General features: G+C 38.0%; 2 protein-coding genes and 1 long non-coding RNA gene across 5 annotated transcripts in view; 1 reads left to right on the top strand and 2 right to left on the bottom strand.

Moving 5' to 3' along the window:
* CPEB3 (cytoplasmic polyadenylation element binding protein 3) overlaps positions 1-787 on the bottom strand; it is an 80,524-nt gene extending 79,737 nt beyond the window's left edge. Inside the window, exon 1 of one of the 2 annotated variants that reach the window (XM_071439152.1) lies at positions 605-787. In XM_071439152.1, the coding sequence (XP_071295253.1) occupies positions 605-662 (58 nt within the window). In that variant the 5' untranslated portion in view covers positions 663-787. The remainder of the gene's footprint in view (positions 1-604) is intronic. The other variant, XM_071439150.1, reaches the window with a different exon arrangement.
* A 91-nt stretch (positions 788-878) lies between these two features.
* On the top strand, positions 879-26,757 carry MARCHF5 (membrane associated ring-CH-type finger 5). Of its 2 annotated transcripts, none has more exons than XM_071439160.1 (6): positions 879-1,151; positions 15,293-15,495; positions 19,369-19,469; positions 22,630-22,813; positions 23,243-23,409; positions 24,529-26,757. In XM_071439160.1, exons 1-6 carry the CDS (start codon positions 1,108-1,110, stop codon positions 24,643-24,645), a joined length of 816 nt encoding a protein of 271 aa, XP_071295261.1. In that variant the 5' UTR covers positions 879-1,107; the 3' UTR covers positions 24,646-26,757. The 2 variants fall into 2 exon arrangements, with proteins under 2 accessions (XP_071295261.1, XP_071295260.1); XM_071439159.1 differs by having other exon boundaries at positions 880-1,151; positions 19,339-19,469.
* On the bottom strand, positions 3,643-15,372 carry LOC139595636 (uncharacterized). The gene is made up of 2 exons (XR_011681076.1): positions 15,266-15,372; positions 3,643-4,105 (listed from the first exon to the last, which is right to left on the bottom strand). It is a non-coding gene; the product is annotated as an uncharacterized lncRNA (long non-coding RNA).
* Positions 26,758-27,269: the final 512 nt, after the last annotated feature.

Raw genomic sequence — 27,269 nt, 5'->3', positions numbered from 1 at the left:
GATTGTGATGCTCTAAGTTGACTTCCTAACATACAAAAAACTCCAAAAGCACCTTAGAAGGATTTTTTTTTTCCCATCTAGAAGCACACCAACAAAAAAGAGCTTTGCCATTACCACCGGCCGCGCCATCCCTCACCCCACTTGCACATAGAAACCAGTGGTCACCGGGCCTCCATCGAGCACCAAGTGCCACTTACAAGGGCGCCTGTCCTTGTCATCGACAACACCACCACTGAAACGGATTCATTTCCCTTCCGCCGTTCCAGCCACCGCCTTTCTGGGCAGCCCGGTCGGGGCTGGCACCGGGCAGGGTCCCTCCGCCCTGAGGGCAGGTCGGGGCCCGGCGGCCGAGCAGAGGCGGGGGCCGCCTGCACCTGTTCGGCAGGGGAGAGAAGGGGAGATGCTCCTGCCCGAGAGGGTCCCTGCGGGAGCGGGGAGGGGGCAGAGCAGACGGCCCAGCCTCTCCCTCCTTCCTTCCCTCCCTCCCTCCCTCCACCCGTGAGCGGTCCCGGCCGGCAGCGGGGGGCGGCAGGAGGGGCGGCAGCCGCCGGGCGCGGACCTCCCCCCGCAGACCCCGCTCGGTCACCCCGCCGCGCTCCCGTACCTGCCCCGCGCGCGGAGCCGGGCAGCGACTGCGCGACGGCGGCGGCGAGGAGAGACATGGGCAGGGCAGGGGGAGCGCCCCGCCGGACCTTTAAACCCGCGCCGGCGGCGGGACTACAGCTCCCAGCGGCGGCAGGACTGCGGCGGCACCGCGGCGGGACTACAGCAGGACTACAGCTCCCAGCGCTCCCGGCGCTCCGGGCACGGGCTCGAGCCCGAGCCCTGCCCTTGGCGCAGGCGCGCTGCGGGGCCGGGCGGCGGTGACGGCGGCGCGGCTGCGCTCAGCGCTCGCCGCCTCTCCCCGCGGCGGCACGGGCGCTCCGTCCTGCCCCGGCCACCGGCCCTGCGCCGTGTCCTGCCTGCCGAAGGAGGGGCCGCCCCGGCCGTCCCGCGGAAGGGCGGATTTGCCGCCCTCCCGTTCGCTCCCCTTTCTCCGCCACCGCACGCGTGACGCCTTTGTCAGGCTCCGGGCCCTCGGCTGGGCCCGCTCCTCCGCCCGGGGCCATGGCCGAGCAGACGGGCTTGGCGCTGCCGCAGACCATGGACAGGTACGCGGAGGGAACGCTCGGGCTGGGCCTGTGACCCCCCGCGGCGGGTTTGGGGCCGGTGTCGCGGGTTCGGTTTCGTTTTTTGCCTTCTAAAAGCCTCGGTGGCCTGACAGAAGTTGTGCGAGCTCTGTCGTAAAGCAGCGCAAGGTACGGCGGGCAGCTGAGGGCCAGGAGGGATCGTTCCCGCAGCCCTCGGGAGCTGTGTCTGTGTGTGTGTCTGTGTGTCTGTGTGTGTGTGTGTTTGTGTGCGCCTGTGTGCCTGCGCACGGGCCCTGGGCAGCCGGGGGCTGCGGGAGCCCTCCCTGGGCCTAGGAGAGCCTCCGGTAAGGGAACTCACTGACGTGCACGTAAAGTGAGGCACCAAAAGATGACCTAAGCTTAGCCGGCCTTGTGTGTTTTGTTGCTGGTTTTATGATCTGAAGAAAGCCTACAATTGCTTTCTGGAGCGTTTTTAAAAATTACAACCTTAGAAGTATTATGACTTAAGCATCTTTCCTTGTCTATAATTACTACTTGTAAATTCTATTTTTTATATTTCTTTTCTCTGTATGCTTTTATTTGAACATGTAGCACTTTCATCCTGTTCCACTGAGCACTTCAGGTTCCTTAAGTGTAATTTCAACTCATCTATGAAGCTCTTGCAACCTATTCCTACAAACAATAAACCACACTCACAGCCTGTTATTGCAGGAGTTGTAATAGCCTGGTATCTCAGAAGGTGGAGATCCAGAAGCAGTCAGGCTTCTGTCGATGAACCTGTCAAGTTTTCATCATAAGGAATTAAAATGAGCCCTGGTGGTTTTGTCCTTTCCAGGTCGCCTCTAAGGAAAGAGTGTTTAATGAAATACAGCCTGTCATCAGGCAGGTGATGGAAATGCAAACTATGAGAGGCAGGGGTAGAACTTGTGCAGCCTGGAAGCTGAGACGTTCCAGTTTGATATAGAAAGAGGATAAAGGTGATTTGGGGAGGGAAAGTTTGTCATCTCTTACCTTTTCAGTTTTTCTAGAACACATAGGGATGATTTATGTTATAAAAGTATTGCTGAATCAACTCCTCTTAAACTAAAAAAAAAAACCAAAAGAAAAAAACACCAACAAAACAACAAACTTTTATCTGCACTCTGAATTTTGTGGTCTAGTAATAAATATTTACAGTCCAAGGAAACCATAATACTCTCTGTGGCTGCCCTAATGCCCATGGCTATTGCCCTGGTTCTGAAGTCCTGGTTCACTCTGTTGGGAAATGGCTGTGAGGTTGTGTTTATAATCTTTGTTGTGACCAACCAGTTAAATTAAACAGTTAATTAAAAAAGAAAAAGGGAAATTAGTTACCAGGTTGCCAAACCAGTTTACTGTTCTTCAGTTGTTACCTGTAATAGAGATGTGGGTTTTGATGTACACTTAATATTCTTGTATCCTTTAAAGTTTGTCAAATTATAATTTGTGTCTCTGGCTCTTTTCAAAGACTTTTCCTAGTATGCTTAGAGTAGCTTGATGTGTAAAACAATTGGACAGTGTCTCTGATTTCCTTAATATCAAGGACACCAGGGAAAGAATTTGAAATACCTAAGCAGCATAAAAGGAGGTGTGATATGCAAAATCTTAAAGAGTAATTGCAAATGATTATAGCTTAACACAAAATGCATACTTTAAAATAAAATAAAGATCTTTTACTGAAGGATGCAGAAAACAGCTTTTCAGTGAAGATGACTTTGATTTGGATTCTAATAGTTGAGGAAGGGGAAAAGAAGGCTTTTCTTATGTTTCCAGTACCTAGATGACCACCAAGAGTGGTGTCATGCTGTTGTATCAGGAATTAGGTGTTGCTGTAGATCTGAGTGCATGCACTGCTTTGTATACAAGGGTCAGAGCTCCCAGAGCAAGTTCTTTGATTCTCTGTTTGTGAGAGAGAACAGCTGGACTCTTCTCTTGACTCTTAGATTCTATACCTGTATGATTACAGGTTTATTTCCTTGGTAAAGTTGGATTTCTCTAGTGCAAGGACTTACTTGATAGCATCACCACATTCTTGCCTGGGATTCATCTTTCTTTGCTGTATTTTGTGCTCCATCCTTTATTTGCCTGCATAATTCAGTCTAGGAAGCAGCCCATGGATTTACAATGAAGAAGGTAAATAGCTGTTAAAATGTAAGGAGTCAGTTACTCAAAATTTCTACCTAAGGATTTTATACTTACCTGAAAGATTAACTGTAGCATAAATACAAGAAGCATGACAGTGAAGTGACACTACATTGTGGATTGTCTCATCTGCAGCATTTAGGAAACTAATCCATATGATTGGCATCATCTTTTCTAGCCTGAAAATTGGAATTTCCATCCCTCTTGTAATTTTTTTCTTCTCTTTCATGTTCAGATAACAGTTCCAGATAATAATTATTGAAATACTGTCCTTTTCTGCATGCAGAAATTTTTTCAGTCTGTGGTAAAACCCCATATTTCTGAACTAATGCGTACACTTTTGAGACAGGTATTAGTAATCTGGCTAAATGCTGAGATTTTATTATTATTTCATTATTTTTAATGCCTTTGTTCGTGTTAGTTTAATGCATAAATTACAGAATTATAGTAATCTTTGTTAAAACTTGAAATTATGTGGCAGTGGGTTTTTTATGTGCTGCTAATGTGAGCTGTAATGCTAAAATGTACTCATATTTTTAAGCTTTATTCTCTTGACTTCAGTTGGATTATGTGTGGATTGCTCTTGCACTTGGTTATGCCAATGAATGGCTGGGGTTCTGTTTTTCAAAGCATATCCTGTGGCAGTGATTCGTGGTATCTCATATGCTATCCAAATTAAAGACAGCTGCTCCCCTCTTGCCATGTATTTGCCACCATGGTCAGAACGTGGTCACCATTGCTTTCTGTAATTCCATCTTTCGAGGTGTTTGTCAACATTTGATGGATAATCTGTTGAAGGCTTGTGCAGGTACCTGCTGAAGAATCAACATAGTGATCATTTTAGCATGGTTTAGTTTTTGAATTAGCATTCTTAATTTTCTGACTGAGCGGTAGTTGCTCAGTTGTGGTCGATATCCTTGATAAAAACTGGAGCAAGATGATGTGACTTTAAGTCTCTGCCATTCCCTATTGAAAGGAGACGAGAGCTGAAATTGCAGGTAGACTTAAAAAGCGATTTAACAATAAATTGTAGTTTGTTTAAGAAATTACTCTTACTATCTAGAGAGGAGTGCTGTTGCAATTAAATTTTCTCTTTCCAGATCACTGATTTATTGGAAAAATGCTAGCAATTGTACTTCAAAAATTGCAAAACAGCATTGGATTTTCCTTTTCAGTTTTTTGAAATGTCATTTGATTCCATAGTAATTTTCTTTTTTTTTTTTTTCCAAGAAAAAAGAATATGTATGGTATTGTACATGACTTTCAGTTTCTCTTTCCATTCCAGTCACCATTTGTGGTGGTGTTTGTGTTGAGATCAGTTAATTTCCTTCCTTCTTTGAAAGTGCAGGCACTGTTTTAGTTTTATTTGTACAATTAATTGTTGATACTTCAGTAAGCTAATACACGGTTTTGGATTATGACTCTAATGCTACAACCTCAGTAGTGTAATTAGTGCAGTGTGGTCCTTGATTAAAGATGTTTATTCTGAACATCTTAGACTTGTACTGTATGTTGTGCTCTGATTTCTCACACTGAGGGAAGTTGACACACGAGTAACTCTTTCTAGGAGTGGAGTTCAACCAGATAAGATATGCAGAGTAATAAGCAACATAAAACACAGTACAGGATTTATTTATTATCTTTATTTTTCACAGAATGACATCTCTGCAATTACTCAGTCTGTTTGTTCTACTTCTGCTGATTAGGCATGTCTCTTTTCCTTGTCCAACCTCAAGTAATTATTTTCTTTCTCCACAACAGAGTTAAACTCCTTTGAGAGAGATCTTTTGAGAGAGATCTTCCTAACTTCTGCTTGAAGTCTGTCAGTGTCTAGAAGTACCTGGCTTTCTGTTCTTCCTTGAGAGTAGGTTATTCATGCTTAGAAGGAAAGGCTGTGTGAGAGTAGAGAATGGACTGTGCTGAGTTCATCTCTACCAAGGAAACAAGGAGTTTGTTTTTCCCTGTCCTTAGTCCAACTATTTGGAAGTTGATGTTGATACAGGATGGAAAAAGCAAAATCACACCTATCTTGGAGAGTGGGTTTCAAGAAAGAAAGTTGGAAACACTAATAGCTTTATAATATCTTGGCTTTCTCATTACTGCTTCATCCCAGGTATATCCCTTAGTATTTTGCTTCACTTTATCCTGAAGGTTCTATGCAGATTGACTTCTTCCTGTGTCTTACCAGTCAAGGTGATTAATGGAGACTCAATGCAGACCTGTACATTGCCTTTTGCCCATGTGAAATGTACAGGTGTCAGCATGTTGTTTATAAACTATCTTAACCTTTTGACTGTTGTCTAATGTTTGTTATTTTTCTGTCTCTGATGTCTGCTTTGATATGCTTAGGAACAAATGGACGTGTTTTAGTTGCTGTTTAACAATTAACTTCTACCTGCAGACATTAGGTAATTATTCTTCCTATTTAAGTGTGAAGAAACTCCTGAGAGACAACTTACAATTTGTTGTATTCAAACTCTTGGCATCTCATGTATTATGAAGGCATTCAGAGAATATTTTCATTTGTTACATTCACTTATCTAAAAAGGCTGTACAAACTCCTGTTTATTGATCTCTTCCATATAAAAGTGTTCAGACTCTGTAATAGTGCTTAAAGTTTTAATGGTTTCCTTTGCCATTTGCCATGGTGTCTTTAAGTGCTCACTGAAATGGAAACTTCTGACAGTTAATGCAAATGTGTTGAATAAATATATGTATAATAATTTACAGACAAATATCAAAAGGTTAAGGTATCAATTTTCCAACAACTTCTTAAAGTAATACTTAAAGTGGTAATGAATATGCCAGCTGTTTTAGGCTTGTTTGGTGCTTTTGGCATCTCAACCTGCTTATGGCCTTTCTGCATTGCAAAGAGGGTGGAAAATTCCTGGTGTGAAAATAAGTGCTTTCTGATGAACAATTTTGTTTTCCTCTCAGCAGCAGAATGGGCCAAGTACTAGATTTTTTATAGGATATAAATACCTACCTTTATCAAAAGAGTGTGTGACTTGCTCATGCTTTTACTGGCATTTGTAGTTTACCACAAGTAGCAAATTCATTGCCAGTGCAAAATAATAAGAGGAGTCAATCTTAAAGGTTAAAGCAAACTGCTTCTGCCTGATGTTTCTAAATGAAACTGTTGAGATTACATAAATTGGTGAAGGGGCTGGAGCATGTGACTTACTAGAAAAAGCTAGAGGGAGCTAAGCCTGTCTGGAGAAGGGATGGCTTGGGAGGCCTGATGACCTTCTACCTACCAAGGAGGTTGTTCAGAACACTGACTGTGGAGTTTCCTGGCAGGATGATGAGAACCAACTGTAAATTTGAACAGAGAAGTTTTCAGCATGTGAGGATGGGAGTGATGCAGCTGAGCTTGGGAACAAGCTGCCCAGTGCAGATGTGGATCTTGGCCCATGGGGCTTTTCAGGACCCAGCTGGAGAACGCTCTGCTGTCTGCTCTGAATTTGGTGTTGCTTCTGTCTTGGGCAGGAGGTCTGACAAGATGTCCTGTGGTCCCTTCCAAGCTGTAATTCTGTGATACCAAGTGTGGATGTAATCCCAGTTTAAGGGAAAACAGCACAGTAGCATTTGCACTGCATAATTTAAGCATACTATGCTGGAGGTACCAATGGGAAGGTACAGCCCACTGGCACCTTCTAGCAAATCTGCACTCGCTCTTCTTTAGCACCAGCTCTGAAAGTTTTACCTAAAAGTTGAGATAACTTCCTGTCTAGTTGGATTGGGAATTTACTTTTTTTCTCTTAAGAATTTTTCCTCCTGTCATGTTAATGCTAATATGAGTGCTTTTTGTCAAAAATTTCTAAAACTGAATGGAAGTGCTTATGCTCATGATTTTTGTGTTGGTGATTCTGGGGGAAGAATTAGACACTTCCTGCCTAACACTACTGTAGGATAAGAAAACTTACAATCAAAATATCCACTTTTAAATGCTGCTTTGAAAAATTGCAGTGAAGTTAAATTAAATCAGGGGCTAGCTGTTCAACCTAAAACTTAAACTGGCCTGCTATATCATATTTCCCCTACAACAAGTAAATACCAGTTGATTTAAGAGCTATCCAGGGAATCTTTGTATGTGCTTATGTTTGGAAACAACTTTCACAGAAACAAACTTTTTGGATAAGTGTGTTTCTAGGTTTTCAGGTAATTGTTGATGGAAAGTATGGACTGTTTAGTGTTCTCAGTTTATGTATCTCTGCCTGTTTCCTCCTATGACCATGCAGCTCTTCTTCAATGTGTACATAGTAAAAGAAACTGCTAAAACAGTGGGAAGATGGTAAATAAAAGAGTTGTCATGGACAAGAGGGGCTGGCATTCAGTGCTATTTTTTAAGCCATGTTGGTATAATTAATTATTTCTTCACATTCTAAAAAAGACAAGACCCTCTATTTTAAACCTGCAGTGTGGTCATTATGTACCTTCCAGATCTCTTCTCATTTGTTTCTTGTAAGTGCCTTCTGGAATGTGAATATTTTTGTTTAGAAGTGGATATTTTTTATTGGCCTAAAATGTGCCAACATTTAGTTAGCTTTCTGTGAGGGATGTAATTACAGAAGACCATGTGCAGGGTGCTTGTGACTGTTCTGCTGGTGAGTCATGCAGTCAGTTGCACAGCTTGTCGAGGAGAGTTACTTTAATGTTACCATCAGACACCTTGCAATTTTGTTCACATTTATTCAGAGTAAAGACATTTCCAAATTTTCAATGTCTGCCACATTTGATAGGTGGTGTTTGTTGTTCTTGAGATATTAACATCCCAAGAATTTATCTTGTTGGCATTTAAATTTTTTTGTAATTTTTAGGTCAGAAATTGTTCCAATTTTTATTATTAGGATTATATAAGATGACTGACTTAAGTAGAGTTTTTTTGGTTTGTTCTCTTATACTGTAAATTTTCTGGTAAAAAATAGCAATTATAAACTGAGAAAAACTTGAGTAATATTATCTGGCATAAACTCTTGAGTTCAAAGCAATTTGCTTGCTTTGGAGTTGGAGGACTACACTTCCTTTTTTTTTTTCCTTGTCTTTTCTTTGGAAGAACTCAGCAGGAAGATTGCTTACCCTGTATGGTAGGTTTAACCATGAAACTCTCTAGGAATACATAAAAAACATCAAACTTCTATTTCACAAGGACTATCCCTCAAAATTGAATATAAAGCAAGGAACCATGTTTAGTTTCTAACAGATGTCTATGCTGTATTTGCTTCTGTAACTAAAGCTGCTGTGCCTAAAGATTCATTTGTACTTCTGCATTAACTGACACTGGAAAAGGGCTGCAGGAGATTGAGCTCACATGATACAGACTCAGTGAATAACTTTGCATTTCTTTTCATTTGCTCATCACAGCAACAGCTTAATGTCAGGATGGTTACAGTTGCAGGCAGGTCAGACTTGGTCTATTCTGTATGTAGGTTGCTCCTGTGTTTGTAGCATCTGTCATCCATTCTGTACATGTACCACAAATACCAGTATTGGTATTCTTCTGATGCAACTCCCTTCCCTTTTCCCCCCGTGTGAAATAGCATTGCTGGTTATAGAAACTACATATTTTTGTCTTCATTTGGAGTCTGGTCATCTTAGAGGTAATTAATAAGCAATTAAGGTGTTTAAGTCACATTCAAGGAAGTAACTTTAAATAGCCTCTAATGCATAATTTCCTAGTTGCTTCACATCTCTCCTGTGTTTGTGATTATTGACAGATTTATCAAACAAGGCATGAGAAAATGTTTTCCCTATATTGTATCATGCTGTCTGCACTATAAAAAATCCATTAAATATTTAAAGCATTAACTTAATGCTATTAGAATTCTTCACTATTTGCTGTGTATGTACTTGACTACATGTCAACTTTCTGTTCAAAGTATGTTTCCGTTTTGGAAGTAAATTGTTTTGTGTGTGTGTATGTGGTTCTTTGTTTAGGTTTTGTTTGGTTGGTTTTTCTTTTTCCACTTGGTTTTAGTCATTTTTGTTTTTCTTCCTAGGCTGGTGAGAATCAGTGTTACCCACCCCCAGCAGGCACTCAGTAGCTTAAATTGTTAGTTTTAGGCCAAGCTGCTAATACACATTAGTAAGAGTTCAGTTAGCAAAATATATAATGTTTTAGTAATAAAGTGCTTATCGTACAAGCTGTTGTTTTTCCTGATTTGTCCTTTGTGCACATGTAGAAGGGCCCCATTCTTCCTCCCTCACTTAGGAAATAAAACAAATGTTTCTAATATCAAAATTCATTGCATATTTAAAGGCTGATAGCAAGGCCACCAAGCTTTGATGATTTCTCACCTTTTCCTTTTGAAAAAGTGAGAGTATGGTAATATTAAAAACTTTAAGATAACTGAATTTTGAAGACTTTGTGAAAGGAATGTGTCTGATTAACTGGTTGCAAAAATTTAATTTATTCGGAATGAAAGCTAACTTTTTTTACTGACAGTCCAGATTTTGGCAAACTAGAGACCAAAACACAACAAGATACCTAGATCTGAGGAGGGATCCCTTATTCTAAGCTGGCTAGAAGCAAAGACCATAAAAAAATAAGACCAAATTTAAGCACAATAGGTGATGCCTGGCAGTCAAAGATGTAATTTTATCCACAAGCTAGAAAGCAGCCAGCAGGATTCAGGGAACTGTCCTTTACTCATATCTCTGCCTTTATATAGTGCAGTGAACTCAAGTGTGAAATATTTCCCCTTGATTTAAGCTGTAATTAAGAATATAAAAAAGCTTGAACTGAACTTCTGATAATCAGTAGATCTTTCTGGTGCACTTTCTAGTCAATTATTCTGTGGGGTTTTAATGTGTTTGTTTACTGAGTTTTAGTTATCCACATGCTTTTATTAAAAGCTTTTTAAAAGCTAGTTTATAGGATGTCATTCTGAGGTTAGAGGAAGTCAGAGCCTATATATAAATACCACTTGTGTGACCGTGTGTTCACACCAACATTCGCTTGATTTTCTGTTCTTGAGCTGTTTCTATTGAAAGCATTGCTTTTGTAGTAAAGTGTCTTTACTGTTATATCTAGGCTCTTAACAATATCTCCTTTACTCAGCTTTGCAGGCTATCCTTGATGACTAGGCAGAGCAGAATTGGGTATAAGATCTTTCTTATAAGATGATAAGATGACTTTCAGGACTTCCTTTGAGAATTTTAGACTTTGTTTCAAAGTGACAGCATGTTTTCTAGCTGAGTGAGACAGCCTGGCATATGGCTGCTGTGCCATGCTGCCTTAAAAGCACCCTCTGAAGTCCCCAAGGAGCATCTAGGACCACTATTTTTGCACCAGTGTCTGTTCTTCACTCAGTGTATTTCCCTTGTGTGTTTTTCCTGTTAAGATAGTGTAAGGGTGTTTTGAGTTTGATAGGCAGGTGTTGGATTGAAGATTAAAGTATTTTTTGGTGTGTTTGATGGCCGGGAAAATACTGGGGAAAGAGCAGTGTTCCATCCTACAAGTGGGTTCATCTCTTCTGGCACTTCATCTCCTCTGTGAAGCTTGACATAAGCTAACATTTCTCAGGTTAATGGTATTCCTTTGCAGCTTTTGTCAGGGATTTGTAGGCTAGGCTTGCATTCTCTCGTGACCAGGCAGTGTCCCTCTAGCACAAGATCTTATTGCTGCTGGTTCTTCACACTCTGGAAAAGGAAATGCTTAGTGGTAGCATTTGCAATGAGGTGTTTCTCTTGCTTTATGAGAGAACAGTTTGCTGTCCCCCTAGTAAAATTCCAACCAGCTCCAAAGCAGCCTAATGCTACTAGGTAACTCCATTTTTCTGACATCCTAGTCTTCCAACTTAAACATGATCTTGTAGTGCTTAGAGTGTAGATGGTAAGTTTAGTGTAAAGCTTATCACTGTTCATCATCCAAGATATTTTATCTGTTGACATAGACTATGCATAAAAAGTTGTTATAGAAGCTCATGAAAAATTGTCTCTTCCAAACAGCAGACTTGTGGGTCATCCTTTAGAACAGTGCCTTTTTATGGCTTGTGATTGGAATGCTTTTGGTCATTTCTTTCAAGGTACCTTTTCACCCCTCACTGACTTGGCTCTCTGTGCTATTGTTACTATCAGTTATGTTTCAGCCTTTTCACTTTCTTCTTTTTGGATGTGAAATTCAATTGCAATAAGCTGCTCTGACACCTTGTGTTTAGCAGGACAAGGATGCTTTACTCTTGCAGCAAGATATCAGCAAATTCCTACCACTTCAGGAATAGAGCTTTATGATTGGAGAGAAATGCAGAAAATGTTTTGTTTTATGAATGAACTGTAATGAGAGGGAAAATGCGTTTCTAGCTCCTGATTCTAGAGCACGTCACGCATGTTCAAATTTGCATTTTCCCACGGTAAGAGTTAGATCTAAAAGTCAAATAGGGCTTTCTATTCTGAGAAGTTTTCTGGTTTTGCTGACCATTCATATTTGTATGCCACTGAACATAAGGGAGAAAATTCCAAGATGTTTCCATTCCTACTTCAGTACTGAATATTTGAAACCAGATCATAAAACAGCTGTACTGTCCCAGTCTAGCAAGTCATCTTCCATTAAGTGTTGTGGATACGAGGATATCTGCTGGACTTTTGGGGCTTTTTTGTGTTGCTTTACACAGTCATGCCTGCTTGAAAACAAAACTGTTTCATGATGGATTCAGCTTTCACAAATTGAGTCAGATTTGATTTAAATAACATGAATTAGATACTGTCGTCCCTCCCATCTAAGACTGGTTTTGGAAAGAAGTAACCTTTAGAAGGGGTATAGCTTAATAAAAAGGAGAGCAGTCTAGGTATGTCTGATCCTGGAGGTCTTAGGGATGTGTTGGAGCTGTAGCTCCAACCAGGCACCAGAGAGAGAAGCTCCTTACTGGTAAGAAACTTGTGGTTTGGAGGAACCTGGTTTTAGGCAGGCCTTGGTTTCTTAGTCATGTAACATTTGGAGTATAGGATCTCTAATCTTCTATTATTACAGATTTCTCCCCAACTGCTTTGCTCTTAACACAAGCAGTGCCCTGAAAAGAGTTTGTCTTTGCTAGAGGTAAAAAAAAGCCAGATCCAAAAAATGCTTTATTCTCAGGGTCAGAATAGAATTTTTGAGACAAGAAAGCTTCGTCTGCTGGGGAGCTGAATCTAAAAGACATTTGTAACCTTATATTCAGAGCTGCAATAGTGATATTGGTCTGGAGTTTTGTATGTTTTGTTTTGATTTTTTTTTTTTGAGCCAAGGAAGTGTGGAGAAATACATTGGTGTTATTGATTTGGCTATGTAGAAAGTCATCAAGGAAAAAGGTTCGAGTTTCTATCAGAAACAATGCTTTGTTCCACCTTTTCAGCCCTTTCTATTTCAGGTTATCTGAGTAGCAGCCTGATTCAGTGGTAAGAATCAAGGTCATATTTTATTCAGTACAAGAAAATGGAAAATCTGGCAAGAGCCTAGATACCTGTTTTGAAATGGTTTTATTTAGTCCTTTCTGCTACAGCTGCTGTCAATGGAAAGAGATAAAGCTGATGACAGTATACAGGGAATTTACTGTTCATTATTCATGACTTGCTGAAGGTTTAAGTCTGTGAAGGATTTTGTTATTCATTTCATAGGTCTTTCAGGTTTTCAAGCATGATTGGCTGGCAAGAAGCAATTAAAGAAAAGATGCATATTTTTCTTGACTTAATAACCTTGACAGAGAACTTGAGAACAGAATTTAATCTATAACCATTGTCATGGACAAATTCAGTTAAAATTGCAGTGTAGCAAGATTATGTTCATGCTTAAATCTGTCATTATTTGAATAAACTCTAGACTTGCATTTTGTGATGTTATCCTTAGACCTGACTAGCTCTGTTGTGAAGCCTTTAATTTATAAATAAAAATCTGAATTACAAATTTAGAGCAGTTGTAGACTTAAATAGGATGTGGAATGAGTGAGTGAATGTTTACCTGTAATGCAGAAAAAAAAACTTCTGAAGAGGAACAATTATCAGTAGTGTTGTATGGTATTATTTGTTGTTAAAGGAAATTTGGGGATTCTTAATGTAAATAAGTCAGACTTTGATTTTACCTTCCCATTAAGATAAATGGAAGAAACTACAGTTCTGATTCCAGATGTCAGTCATCAACTGAAAGGCTCTAGTTTTAGACCACCACACTTTAAATTTACATCTGTACCTACTATAATGTGTTCTGTAATTAAAACTGGACATTACAGGTTCATTTTACGGATTGTTCAATATTAAATTGCTTTCTCTCTGGTCTTCCCTGGAATCTGAATCTCAGGTTGTATTCCCTTTTACAAGTATGCCAATTGTATGTATGCCTTTTACAATGTGCTCAATTATATTCCCTTTTTACAAGTAAAAAATTGCTCTAGGTTGCCTTCTGCTGTGACACACTTGCAATTTTTTCAACATAGTTCTACTACTGTAGATGTTAAAAAGATTTAGTGCTTTAAAGAATGTCTTGCAAGTACTTTATAGGCACAGTCATTTCTATTAGAAAAGCATGGCTATTCTTCTGTAAAGGAACACTTTCAATTTACAAATAGAATACTACCCAAAACAGTGAGGTCTTAAAAGCAAAGCTGTTAGACAACAATATTTTTCATGTCTTGAAGTTGGAGCCGGACAAAATTAAATTTCCCATTGCAAATTCCCCCTTCCTTTTCCTCAGAGGAGTTAATCAAAAGCAAAAGTGAGAGGAAAAGCATTGTGAACCACTGTAACATCCTGGCATAGAATCTACAATCATTATTCTCAAATAATAAAGTTGTTTTGTTTACGAGAGTCAGAGCATTTCTCTGTTTCTTCTTCCTCAGTTACTGTCTGTTACTCATTACAGATGAGAAACCTTTTAGTGTTTTGTCTTAATGTTGTTACACAAGTTGTTAAGAGAAAAAAACTTCATCATCAAAATTGTGATGTTAGACTTCAGTTTGGTCACAGTGTCTAATTAGATTGTGTCTTGGTAGTTAAATTATAAGGAGGCTGTTGCTGTGCTCCTTTATAAGGGTTAAACTATGATTGTAGTGACTTGCATAAAGTATTTTTTTTAAATCAAACCATTATAAATATATATATATATATATATAAATAGTAATATTCTTATTTTGCTAGACTCTGGTTTATTATGTAAATTTCAGTATCTTCAGTATGGGAATTAGCAAATTGTTTCACAGTAGAAATTACTGGCTGAACATACCTGATATTTTCCTAGTTTAGATCCATATTTTGCTTTGTCTTATAAGTTGGCCAAAAGTCTGGCCTAATCATCAGACCAGATATCTGGGAGTTCCTGGTTCTATGCTCACTTCAGGTTAGGTGGTATAGACTGTCAGTCTTGTGTTTTCTCCTTACAGAATTAATATATTTGAATTTTTATGCCCACATAATTGTCAAAAGCAGAAATTTCCTCCTCTACTGGTCCAATAGTATTCTTGAAGTACTTTGTAACTTAATTTATATTATACAAAGTCAACTTGTTTGAACTAAATACTTCATCTTTTCAAACAGAGCAAATGAATTTGATATAATTGTTTAGAGTTTTTGTGATATATTGTATCATTTGTGTTGTTTTATTATTTAAGTGGATTGGACTTAGTTTCCCAACAGACTACAGTATTGATCTTATATTTTTAAAATTAAAAAAACTTACCAAAATGTTGTAGGAGATGATAAAACATTAAAAAATATGGATTTTCCATATGTTGAATTATTCAAAGGTTGGACTATAGTCTCAATGCTTTTTAATCATAAATTATCTAAAAGTTTAATTAATAATTCAGAATGTATAAAGCAGTTGTTTAGCTATCTGAAAAGTTATGTTTATTATGTTGATTTTATAGCAAAACTGTGATACAAAATACTTAAACTTCTGGTGATTAAGAGTGAAGTAATAACCATCATCTCCTCTAGATGCACATTTTCTTAAGCTGTATGCTTTCACACGTGAATGTTTATTTTAAGCATGTAAAAGTAGCAGAAAATACCTTTTTTTTTCCTTCCTGTGATTACAGAAGCTGCTGGGTTTGCTTTGCTACCGATGAGGACGATCGGACAGCAGAGTGGGTGCGGCCCTGCAGGTGCAGGGGCTCCACCAAATGGGTGCATCAGACTTGTCTGCAGCGCTGGGTGGATGAAAAGCAAAGAGGAAACAGTACTGCTAGAGTTGCTTGTCCTCAGTGCAATGCAGAATATTTAATAGTATTTCCAAAGCTAGGTAAGATACGGATAATTTAAATTGTTGCTTATTTATTTGTTCTTGCGTTCCTTTTTTTCCTCCTTTCTTGTGCTCAGAGCACCACTTCTGTTGGAAACCTGTCTATTCCCTTTCCCAGACAGAAAGAAATAACTTATATTCTGCTTGCATCCTGTTTGGTGGCTTAGTTAAATACCTTCTAAAAATTTTGGATCTGTTCCACTTAGGTATATAGATAAATCTTGTGATTGACCTGTAATTATTTCCTGGCTAATGGGATTGTTTTTCTTCTTGAGCAGAAGGTGACTTCTTTCAGCAGTTGCCACACAGCACATAAACACATCCTTTTTTTGACTCAGCTTGCAGAGACACTTTTATCAGAGGAAATTTAGAGGAGAATTTCCTAAGCAGCATGTGGCATTACTGGAAAAACATACTTTCACTTTGGTCAGGAGGTGTTTCTGAGACAATATTGCCCTGTAATCAAGAGGCAGAATATTTATGATTGCTGGATACTGCTGTAGCTCTGTTTGTCAAGGTCAAAAAAAAAGTTGGACATGGTCTTCCAGTCTCTTACTTGACTAGCCAAGTAGGATAATGCACAGTATGTTGCTTTTATTTAAATTAGCAGTGCTTGCTGTTATTTCAGCCCTCGTTTGTCCATGTGTTCTATAGGATATATTAAGCAAATCAAAATGAAATGTTGCCATGGAAACTTAAATTTTGTTTAGAAGTAAAACTGATTGTTAGAGAAATGGTGATGTAGCAATTGAGTGCAGGCATTTAGAGGATTTTAAAGAAGATTTTTTAAAGTATCTTATTTCTGTAATGAAAGAGCTGAAAATAACTCACTGCCAGTTCTTTGGGAGAGGACCTCTTTCTTAGTAGCTCAAGGGCTGATGAAATTAAGGTGTCAAGGGAATTTTGAGTGACATTTACTTCCATGATAGAACACTGAGTAATAGGAAAGAAAATATACACAACAGTATTGCATTGTTGATATAAAAAAAGACATAAACCCATATGAAACTTACTACAAGTTATTAATACAACAGCCCCACTTCGGCTTTGCTGAATAGGGTAACTCCCCATCATAAAGAAGGCATCAAACAATAACATTTAGAATTGGCTTTGGGAAGAAAACTGGGTTTCCATCTGGACACAGAATGCACCACAAAACTTTACACTGTTTGAAATTCTTGTTTGTATCTTTACTGATGAAATTGTAATGTGAGATGTGTTTGCATTTTATTTTGACAATGGCGAAAAGGGGTAGCAACTCTGATTTGGACAGGATACATTAACATAACAGGACTTTTCATTTGTTCCTGCAATTCGTGGCAAACTGTACTTGAAAGCTTAGATTCCAACATTCCTGGATTCTGAAGCTGGCCTAAAATTCTTGCATGACGTTGTTCAGTTTTTGCATGCAGGTATATGAGACTCCCTTCATGGATTTTGATACATTTTGCCTCATAATACCATCTTCTTCTATTTTTAAAGATAAGGGCATAAAAATTCAGACTTGTCTAAAAGTACACAAGACATTGGTAGTAGAGCAGGGAAATTAATCTGGGTCCATGGAACATCAGTCATGACCTTGAAGTGCCTTAAACAAGTGAGCCAGTCTTGCCCTTCTGTAACTCTTTCTAGTAACCCAAAGCTGTTCTAGCACAATTCAACTACAAGTCAGTGAAGGTCACACCAGGCAGAGTAAGGACAGTAAGAATTTTCCAAGAAGCCTTGGAACACTTCTTTTGAAGACAGTGTTTGTCATACCTTTCCCTGAGGCATCACAGTTCAGAAACTTACTTACTTTAAGACTTCCCTTAATGTACTACTGGAAACTTTTTTCTGAAAATTCTGTGAAAGGATACCCTCATCACAAAATTTAATTTATGATTATAGTTTAGAAGTAATATAAACTTGAGGAGACATCAGTGAATAGAAGTAACAGTGGGTGTTTCTTTATATATTTACTAGTTCAAAACAACCTCTCATGAAATATCTCAAAATCAGAATTCCATTTTAGATTTGATACTGCCTATCAGTTCTGGTGATTGGTGATAATTATGTTCCTGTGAGCCGTTTTCTGCTCTTTCAAGAACTTTCACTAAATAGAAAAAATATTGTTACCACTTTGAAAGTAGCCAAAGAATCTCTTAGATAATTATTTCAGTTTAATAAAAAGAAAACTGTTTGGCAGAAAAAAACTCTTTGAAGCATGATCTATTTTTCAAAATGAAAAATATTTTTTTCATATTTCCTTCTTTAATTTGAGTATCAGTGATATCTATTTTTCTGTTTCTTTCTCCATACCACCTTAAAAAGCAAAACCAGTTTTGTCCTCCTTTCTCAATACTTCCTTCCTAAGGCCTAATTAAAAGATTGTTTCAATAATTTTTTTCTAGTATTTTCTCAAGATTCAATACCTGATTCTCTAGCCAGGTTTCTCTTAATGATTAGTATCAGTAGGTGTAATTTGTTAGTACTTGTGTTATAAGGCAACCTGCAGTGTCATTTGAGTCTCCTGTCTTCAAACATAAGTTTTCAAAATGGTAAAACCAAACAACTTTTTCAGTGCCTCTGGGAAACAGTCAAGATGTGTAAACTACTGTGCATTTAGTACTTGCAGTTATGACCTTGTTGCTACTTCCAGCATACTGATAGATTCTCAGCACTTTCTTAAGTGTGTTCTGGAAAGTCAAACACAACTATTAAGAGTTGAACTGGACGTTCCTGTTGCCTTTTTTCCACCAGCTGATTTGAGCTGAATGGAACTGGGGTTTTTGAAAGCATTCTCAGTAGAGCTGTTCTCTAGAAAAAGAACTAAGTCATGAAATGGGAGTCACAATTTTGTCACTGTGGGTAAACTTTGAGAGACATGGAGGATTAGTTACTTGAGGAATGCCTGTAGGCTGGTTTTGAGAATTTCCACTGATTTTGGTAGGAAAAAGTAGGAGGGAGCTCACAGGAACTGCTCATGCATATGAGCTGTGGGAGGACAGTCTGTATGTAGAATTTGTTGACAAAAACAAAAGTAATGTGGATTATGGTGATGATGGTTTTCACTTCCATGTATACGTTTCAGTGTTCTGGCTTTGGCCTCACTCATACTCTTGCAGTCCCTCAAAGCAAAGGTGCAGGCATTGCCCTTGTTTACCTCACCAAAGGTAGTCAGGGTATTTATTGTCTTGCCCTGTGTAAGTCTGGAAAGTGCAGTTGTGCATAGGCAGAACAATGAACCAATTCATGTGTTGTTGTCAAAGGCACTGAATAACCTGAATAGGAGTATTTTTTCCTCCAGTGTTTTGAGAGGTGATCCTTTAAACATACTGAATGCAGCTTCTTCCAGTGGAAGGAATCTTTTGTATTAACTGTGCTACTTTTTACTACATAGCAGGATAGTTTAGTGACAGAATTTTCAGGTGAAGTTGTCAAAGATAAGGACATGAAGTACATTACAACAAATCAGTATTTTTTCCTTTAGAAAACTAAAATATCTAACAAATAAAAAAGGCACTAAGCCTAAAGTGGTTTGTACAAAAGAACAATTCTTACTCAACACAAAGGAAGCTAATCACTGGGTAAATTAGTGCTTTAAGCAGTGTATCAATCTCCTGGAAAATTGAAATGGTAGGTAGGCAGAAGTTACAAGTTTAGCTTAATAGCTTTTTAATTATATATTATATTATATTATATATATTCACTTATACAGCATGTGTGGTATGTCAGACTTGCACTTTGCCTCATTTGTTCTTTCTTATTGGTGATAGATGCTGACTTTTCTACAGTATGCTTTTATCTGTGTGTATCTATATATATATATATCTCTCTTGAAACCTTACTTTTCCTTTATCATAGGTCCAGTTGTTTACGTTTTGGATCTTGCAGATCGCCTGATCTCAAAGGCATGTCCCTTTGCTGCAGCTGGAATCATGGTGGGCTCTATATACTGGACAGCCGTTACCTACGGAGCGGTGACAGTCATGCAGGTACACGCTTCTTCCCTCTTCCTGCCCCCTCTGAGAGCAAAAGTCAATTCTGACTCCTCTTTCCTTGGCTTAAAACGTGCTTAGCTGCTTTCAGTGTGGTTACCAGTGAATTCAAGATGGTTTTTCATGTTTAACTGGTCATAGTTTATAACTGCAAGTCTGCCTGTTGGGCGTGGTTCAGTCTGCAACTAACAAACTCCACTACTGCTCTAGCTGGCTGCCCTGTGTATGGCAGACTGGTGAGCACAATTCTGTTCTCGTGGGAAAAGGTGCCATTACCACCTAGCTGCCAATAATGAGTATCTTCAGTAAAGACAGGAGATTTAATCTTTTCTTTTACTTGGAGAAAAACTTTGCTAGTAACATTCAAAGCGTAGAAATTGAAAGATGGTAAATTATTTTCTGGAAATTGTGATTTTCTTTTTAAATTATATAAAGGAAAATACATGCTCTGAATGATGCAATTCATTCATAAACAAGAAATACAAAACACTGCAAATTAATGTTTTAATTACTTCAGACTATTTGATTAGTTGAAAGGGGAAAAACAGTTTTCCTGCCTCTGTTCTTGTGAACTTACTGTTTAAATGGAAAAGTAACGTTGACAGGTGGTACCCTATTAACTATGGAAAGACTTGGTAATGGTGATTCTAGTTCAACCACAAGACCAGAGTTTTCAGAGATTGTACAATCAGAAGCACTTCCTTACCCTTTTAGTTGTTGATTCCTATATCAAGTCTATAACCCGTGTTTTACCTGAAAGCATAAAAGTATTTCTGATGCTAATTCAGCTGTAGATAGAGTTAACAAGCCAATATGTTAATAAATACTCCTCTCCTTCTAATTTTAAATATACAACCTGGTTCTTCTCTCATAAGTCATTTGGCACTAGTTATTGAGATGTGTGGTACTGCCCTGCCCTGTGAAGATGGTGTGCTGTTTTGGTTCAGTTTCTGTGTGATCTGAAAGCAGAAATGGAGCCCAAATGAGTGGTGCAGTTTCCCTGTACCAGTGTGGCCAAGGGTCAGGCAGCTGCATAGGTGATGTGTAATGGCTTTCAGTACCCCCTCCATTCCAGTGGGTGAGTCTGTATTACAGAGTGGTGCAATTAAGTATTTCTTCATTGGATATTTCATTGTTGTGGCTCCAACAGGAGCATTACAACCATCTGTAATACTACAACGAGACTTTGGAAGTGCATCAGTCCTTTTCTCCTTGCTCACTGCTACACTGAGCTCTTTTCTGTAGGAAATGGTGACCTTTTTAGCTGCCCTAGAGCTCTACAGCCAGATGGAAAAATAAATGCTTTGTTCTGAAGTTGTTTTGCTTTTGAAGTGAGGATCTGTGTAAACATTAGTTTGGGCAGCTGGTCAAATCGCAGATATGAAGAATTAGCTATTTTCATGATTTAATGTTTTGATTGTATGGATGGCATGCTGGGCAAGACAGTAATTTAGTTTTGCTTGTAGAGGAGCAGACTGAGTGGGTAGTAGAGGGAAACTGTTCCAACCCTTTTGCCACCCCAGCCTTGCTAGGTTTAATATAATTTTTCTCCTGATGTATTTCAGAGTCTTTTCCCTTAGTTGAAGGGCCAGAGAGAAGCACAGAAGCTATTTTTAGACTTCAGGTGCAGAAAAATAAATACAGAATTGACATTGTGGTAGCTAAGTCAGTAACAAGTCAGAGGGAGTTACTGAAAGCAGAGAAATAAAATAATCTAAAGCAGAAAGAGACAAGATACTGAAGCATTTTGTGATGGACAATGACTATAAGGAGAAAAAAGATAGTGTCAGACTTCACAGCTTGAGTAGAAGATACTGAAGAAGCTGGAAGACAAATGCTGAATGTTTTTTCAGGAATAATCTATTGGCAGCAACAATATTGGTTATGCCTATTTTTAGAGGCTGTGGTATATAACATAACTTCCTGTTCTGGAGGTGTAACATGGAATGCTTTTCAGAGCAAGGCAAAAATGTACAGTTTGAAGGTACTGTGGTACATTACTGTAGCTTCTTCCCTGTGTCCTACCTATTCCAGAAGTACTGGGTTTGTTATTTTCCTGTTTTACAATTTTGCTGTTGTTTCATGTTCTTACCTTCTAATTCTAATTTTTGTGCAATTGAAGACTTGTTAAGTTATTGTACTTGTGGGGAAAACAAGAAGTCAGTGAAAACACATCAGAAAATCCAGTGCCTGACAAACATAATTATTATTTTAGTGTTTTTAGTCCTCCCAGATTCTTACAGAAAAAGTCATGAAAGAGCCTGTTCTTCCTGGAAGCAATTCAATGACTGTATTAGCATTTATACTTATTAAATTGAGACAAATCTAGAGGATATCTACCACTCTAATGTAGTTTTTTATCCTCAGTCCTACTAGATTTATTTAAAATTAAAGCAATGTATTTTTTAAAAGACATAAGGAACCGTTCTGTTGCAGTTGTAACATCTGCATTTTATAAATGGAAAAGTCTGATTAATTTTTTTTGTATATCAGCAGAAAAGTGTAGCCATAGCAGTAATAATGATCTTTTAAAATCCTTGAACGAACTACATATGAAAATAAGGTACATGTGAAGATATGCTGCTATTTCCACTACAGTTGAAAATAATGTTCATCTTCCTGCATTGTCCTGAGAAACAATAGTTAAATACTGTGATCTCTGTTATGTAAGGTATTCCTAAAAACCACAAAATATGGATAAAAACATCCTGAGGTACCTACTATCAATTTATCCTATGAACAGTAGTATCTGACCAGTTTCTGAGTGTAGAAGTAATTGTTATAAAACTGTAAATTCTTAAATGCATTTTGGAAAGCTTGCTGTATTATTAGTGTTTCAGATGTTTAGGCTTTTACGTACACAGAAACACATGAAACCTTTCTTGAGATGGTCAGGAATTCTGTTACAGCTCTCTGCAATAATAATGATTTGCAAAATAGGGCTGGTAGCTCACCTGCATTATGCTCCATAAGCAACCAAGGATACAAAGAGAAAACAGCATAAATTAGGTAAAACAGTGTTCTTTTTTTCTTTAACTTAAAACACGTGGGCAGCTTCAAACAAACTCAACTTTATAGGGTACATTTTTGTTCATTTGTGCATTGTAACATTGTTGTGGCCTTTGTTATGTTTGTCAACTATATGCATATTTTCTAGGTTGTGGGTCACAAAGAAGGTCTTGATGTGATGGAGAGAGCTGATCCTTTATTCCTTTTGATTGGCCTTCCCACTATCCCGGTCATGCTAATACTGGGCAAGATGATCCGTTGGGAGGACTATGTGCTCAGACTGTGGCGCAAATACTCTAATAAACTACAAATTTTGAACAGCATATTTCCAGGTAGTGTGATTCAGTTTAAAAAGAAATGCCAAGATTGAACTGCCTTTAGGAGATGGGGATAGGCAAGTAGTTTTTGCTATTTTTAAGTAGAGGTGATTAACACTATCCCTCTATTTCATGTTCATTCTGTTTGGATTGTGTTTGTGTAATATGTCCTGAGATGGGTGTGGCAGGAGTAGCTGGAACATGGTTTCAGTTCAGGCTTTAGTAACAAAACAAGCTACTAAAAGTCATGGGTCTTACTTGAAAGTAAAACTGCAGTCGTTTATTGGAAACAGACTATTCACTGAGAAGAGGGATAGTTCTCACAAAGTAGTTGGGCTATAGATTTGTAGTGGAGTGGGGAGTGGGCAGTAATGCACTTTCTGTGTTCTTTTTTGAGGCAGTATAGGCTATGTAACCTTTTTTCCCCCATTCTCATCCCTTTAGGCATTGGATGTCCTGTTCCTCGTATCCCAGCAGAGGCCAACCCTTTGGCAGATCACGTCTCTGCCACACGTATTCTGTGTGGAGCTCTAGTTTTCCCTACTATTGCCACAATAGTTGGCAAGCTGATGTTCAGCAGTGTTAACTCAAATTTACAAAGGACAATCTTGGTAAGATTCAATACTCTGTTTCATAAATTATTGATATATAAATTGATCTGGAATTTTAAGAACAGTATTTGACTAAAGGAAGGGTTTTTTTAAGGTTGCCTGTTTTAGCAGTGGACAAACATCATGTGTGTGAAAGACTGTCTTTATGACTGAAACTAATCTCAGTTCATGACAAGGATGAAAGTTTTATCTGGCACTATAGTAGAGCAGGCCTTAGCAGTAATTAAGGCTGACAATGAAGATGAGGAGCCAGCATCTTCTAAGAACAGTCTCTGTAAGGGAAGACTGGGATTTATATCATAAACCTTTTCATATTAGCTTTTGTTTACTGATTTGGAGAGAAGCTCTTTGTTTCTTAGTTTAATAAAGAGAGGAAAATTAACTCTCCATAGAGTTCAAATGGAGAGGGAATGACAATCTCTTGCTTTGTGAATAACCTCTCTGGTTGCAGCCTTTCAAGGACAAGTACACTGAGTTTGGTAATATGGAATCCCTGCTCATCTGACTGTCACCACAGCCCATTTTCAATTCCTGCATGTTTATGTACCCCTCTCTTTTATGCAGATCAAACAGTGATATTGCAAATGTTCATGCAAACTAAAAGCTTCTTGGTGTCTCATTTTGAAGACTTGAGATAAACATATTGTAAAGCTTTCTAGAGAGGAAAAAAGGTTGTTTTACAAAAATAGATTTTATTTTACTCCACTTTTGGCAAGTGCCATTTTTCACAGTCTAGTTATAGAATGGTTATCAGTACTATTCCTTGTGCCTTGTATAGTATACATTCAGAGAAGGGAGGAAAGCGGATACATATCTGCATTTTCTTTGTTATTGAAATAAGATTTTGATTTTTTACACTTAGAATAATGGTGAGACTTCCAAGAAAATAAAAGCTTTTATAGATTCAGTCTGTAATTCCTTTAAGTAATGTTAACCTCTGTAATAGTGCATTGTGACAGAAAACTTTGAGATACTCATTTGGAACTGTACTTAGTTAATCTTTAGAAGAAAATATCATATGTATAGAAAACAAATCTTCTCTGACTGGAAATTTTTAAGAACATTTGCAGTGATATGACACTGAACCGTGCAGGTTTTCAAAATATCTTTTTATTTCAGGGTGGAATTGCTTTTGTTGCTATAAAAGGAGCTTTTAAGGTTTACTTCAAGCAGCAGCAATATTTGCGCCAAGCTCACCGCAAAATTTTAAATTACCCTGAACAAGAAGGAGCGTAAGGCTGTACCCTCCAGATGTCACAGAGTCTCACCTAACAGGTTTCCAGGTTGTATTGGTTCCATTGTTATTGCACAGTAGTGGAAAATTGTGATAAGTTGCTGCTCCTTTATTTTTTTTTTTCCTTTAAGTACAATAAAGCACTGTCTTGTGGCAGGGTAAATCCTTTCAGCAACCACTGAACTTAAGAATGTGATTTGGCTTTCATTATTTTTTGGGTATTTTTGTTGGGCAATAGGCTTTTGAATTATTTTCTTTGAGCCAATATACTGAATGGAAAAAGAAAAAAAGAATCAACTACAGAACATTTTAAATGTAGTTAGGTAGGCTATATCCAAATGTCTTTTCTCTAGGTGATTTTGTACCCACGCTGTCATTCAGTTTAGCATTTCACACCATGAAGGGAGATTGCTTTAGAAGGGGAATGTGAGTCATTACCAAGGAGAAATAATTTTCCTTGAGTTTTGCTGGTATCAAACAGGGAGTGTGAAATACCCAAATGACAGAGAAAGCAGAAGATAGATCACTCTCTACAGGACTTATATGTCAGCTTTAACCACCTAAGTATTAGGTGTTAAAATTAGCATGGCTTTCAGGTGACTATTTTACTACTGGTAATTTTCAGTGTCCTGTTGTATCTTCTGCAGTGCCTAGTGTAATTTTCTCATGGCTTTACTGGTTTGTAACTGGTGCTGGATTGCATTTTTTCCTCCAGTTAAAATAATTACAAGGGGGAAATAAATTTCACTTGCTTGTTTTGTAGTTAAGTATTAGAACACTTGTTTAATTTCCATATTCCTTTATGTTGTGTAAATACCCATAGAAAACCTGTGAGAAAGCAGCATTGAACACTAAAGCTCCATATGAACTGCCAGCAGGGCATCCCCTGAAGCATCCAGACCTGAGTGTGTAACTCAGCTCTGCTCAGGATTGGGCTCTCCTGCCCTGGTGGCAGTGCTGGCTGCAAGGGGCTGACACTACACTCTGGGTACCTGAGCTGAGCATCCTGCCAGCAGGGTCCTTGGCTTAAGGTAACTGGGCTCCATTTTTGTAAAGGACTACAGGATAAATCTTAAATGTGTCATAAAGTTTATTTATACAGTAGGCTTTACTGTTCCCATATGTCTAAAGTAGTCAGTTGAGGGAGACATTAGCACTTCCATTATTTGATGTATTTCTAAATCTGATTTCAACAGAAATTGATTGTTTTGTGAAGTTAAATTCTGACAAACATAATTTGAATATTGCATATTCATACCAGACCTAATATGGATTTCGTATTTGAAGTTCTTTCTTAACAATAATTTCTTTGTTTTTCTCCGAGTTTTCTCTTGTTCATATTAGTATGTCAAATGCATGAAGAATAGCTTAAAAATATTTGAGTGGAATTATTCATTAGTAAATATTTCTTTTCACCAGAAATGAAGTAAATGCAGAATGGACTTCCTATTTGACTGCAATAATGTATGTTAGGAGAAATTCCAAGTAAGGTACCTTTTCTATAGTATGTTTATCTTAATTACCAAGATGTAATATTTTAAAACTGTACAAAAGTGTATATAAAGGCCAGTTAGTATTAAAAACCTATACAGGTGTTAAAAATGATACACTCAATCAATATCAAATACTTTTGAGGCTCTTGCTGTAATGGAAGAATGACTATAACCTTGTAAGTCTGCTGATTATATTTGTCTTAGTAGGCTCACTTTTATATAAAACCTAAACTGAGTAGCAACCTCTGAAAGTTGCTACACTCTGTAAGATAGTCTTGAAACAATATAATATGTATTTCTTACAGAATTCCTCGTTTCAAGAAAACAGCTTTTCAGTGGTCTTCACTGTATATATTTCCAAGCAATTTATTACTGTTTTTTAAAGTCTCGTGGAGAGAATTGAATGATGCAAATTAGTGGGTTTGAAACTTGTTTCATGGGAAAGCTCATTGTCTCCTCTGGAAGTTAAAGCTATTGTAAAAATACAATTATAAAATACTGTATGGACTGTAAGATGATTTCACTTGAGTGGTTTAAAGGTCATTAATCTGTAAATCTTGTTTTTAAGTATTGAAAATTATAGTTATGTTGAATTAGGTTGAATAAATATTTTTTACACTCCTTAGTGTACTTTGTCAGTTGAACAAAAACTTCTGAAGGGAAAGTGTTTTGTTTTAATGCATGCGTAAAGATTTATATAATTAATTTTGAGTTGATGGACTAAAGAAATATCTTTGTGATGAAGAAAGAATTACTTTAAGACTTAAGTCTGACATCACATTTTTTTTTCCTTCTCTCTAGTGATGAATAAATGATATAGGGGAATGTGTTTCTTAAACATTTAAAGCAAAAGAACTGTTGCAATATGGGCAACTTCCAGTAACACAGAACTGTGGGGAAGTGACTACGAATCCTTGGGCTGGCTGATGTGCAGCATTGATTTGGGCAATAGATGAATCCCTCTTCATCAACAAAGATAATACTGGCTGAAGGAATTGTATTTTTCACTGATAGCCGATTTATGTCCCATTACTTTCAGGACAGGGACTATGAAATGTTGTCTGGCATTTCTCAGTATACCCTTACAAGTAACATGGTTTCTCTTAGACTGCCGTTACATCGACATAAGGGAA

The sequence above is a fragment of the Agelaius tricolor genome, unplaced genomic scaffold (genome assembly GCF_023055355.1).
Source record: "Agelaius tricolor isolate 1412-34295 unplaced genomic scaffold, bAgeTri1.0.p SCAF_13, whole genome shotgun sequence".
NCBI lineage: Eukaryota > Metazoa > Chordata > Aves > Passeriformes > Icteridae > Agelaius > Agelaius tricolor.
The sequence above is the reverse complement of the archived record's forward strand: the minus strand, read 5'-3'. Positions and strand labels throughout refer to the sequence as shown.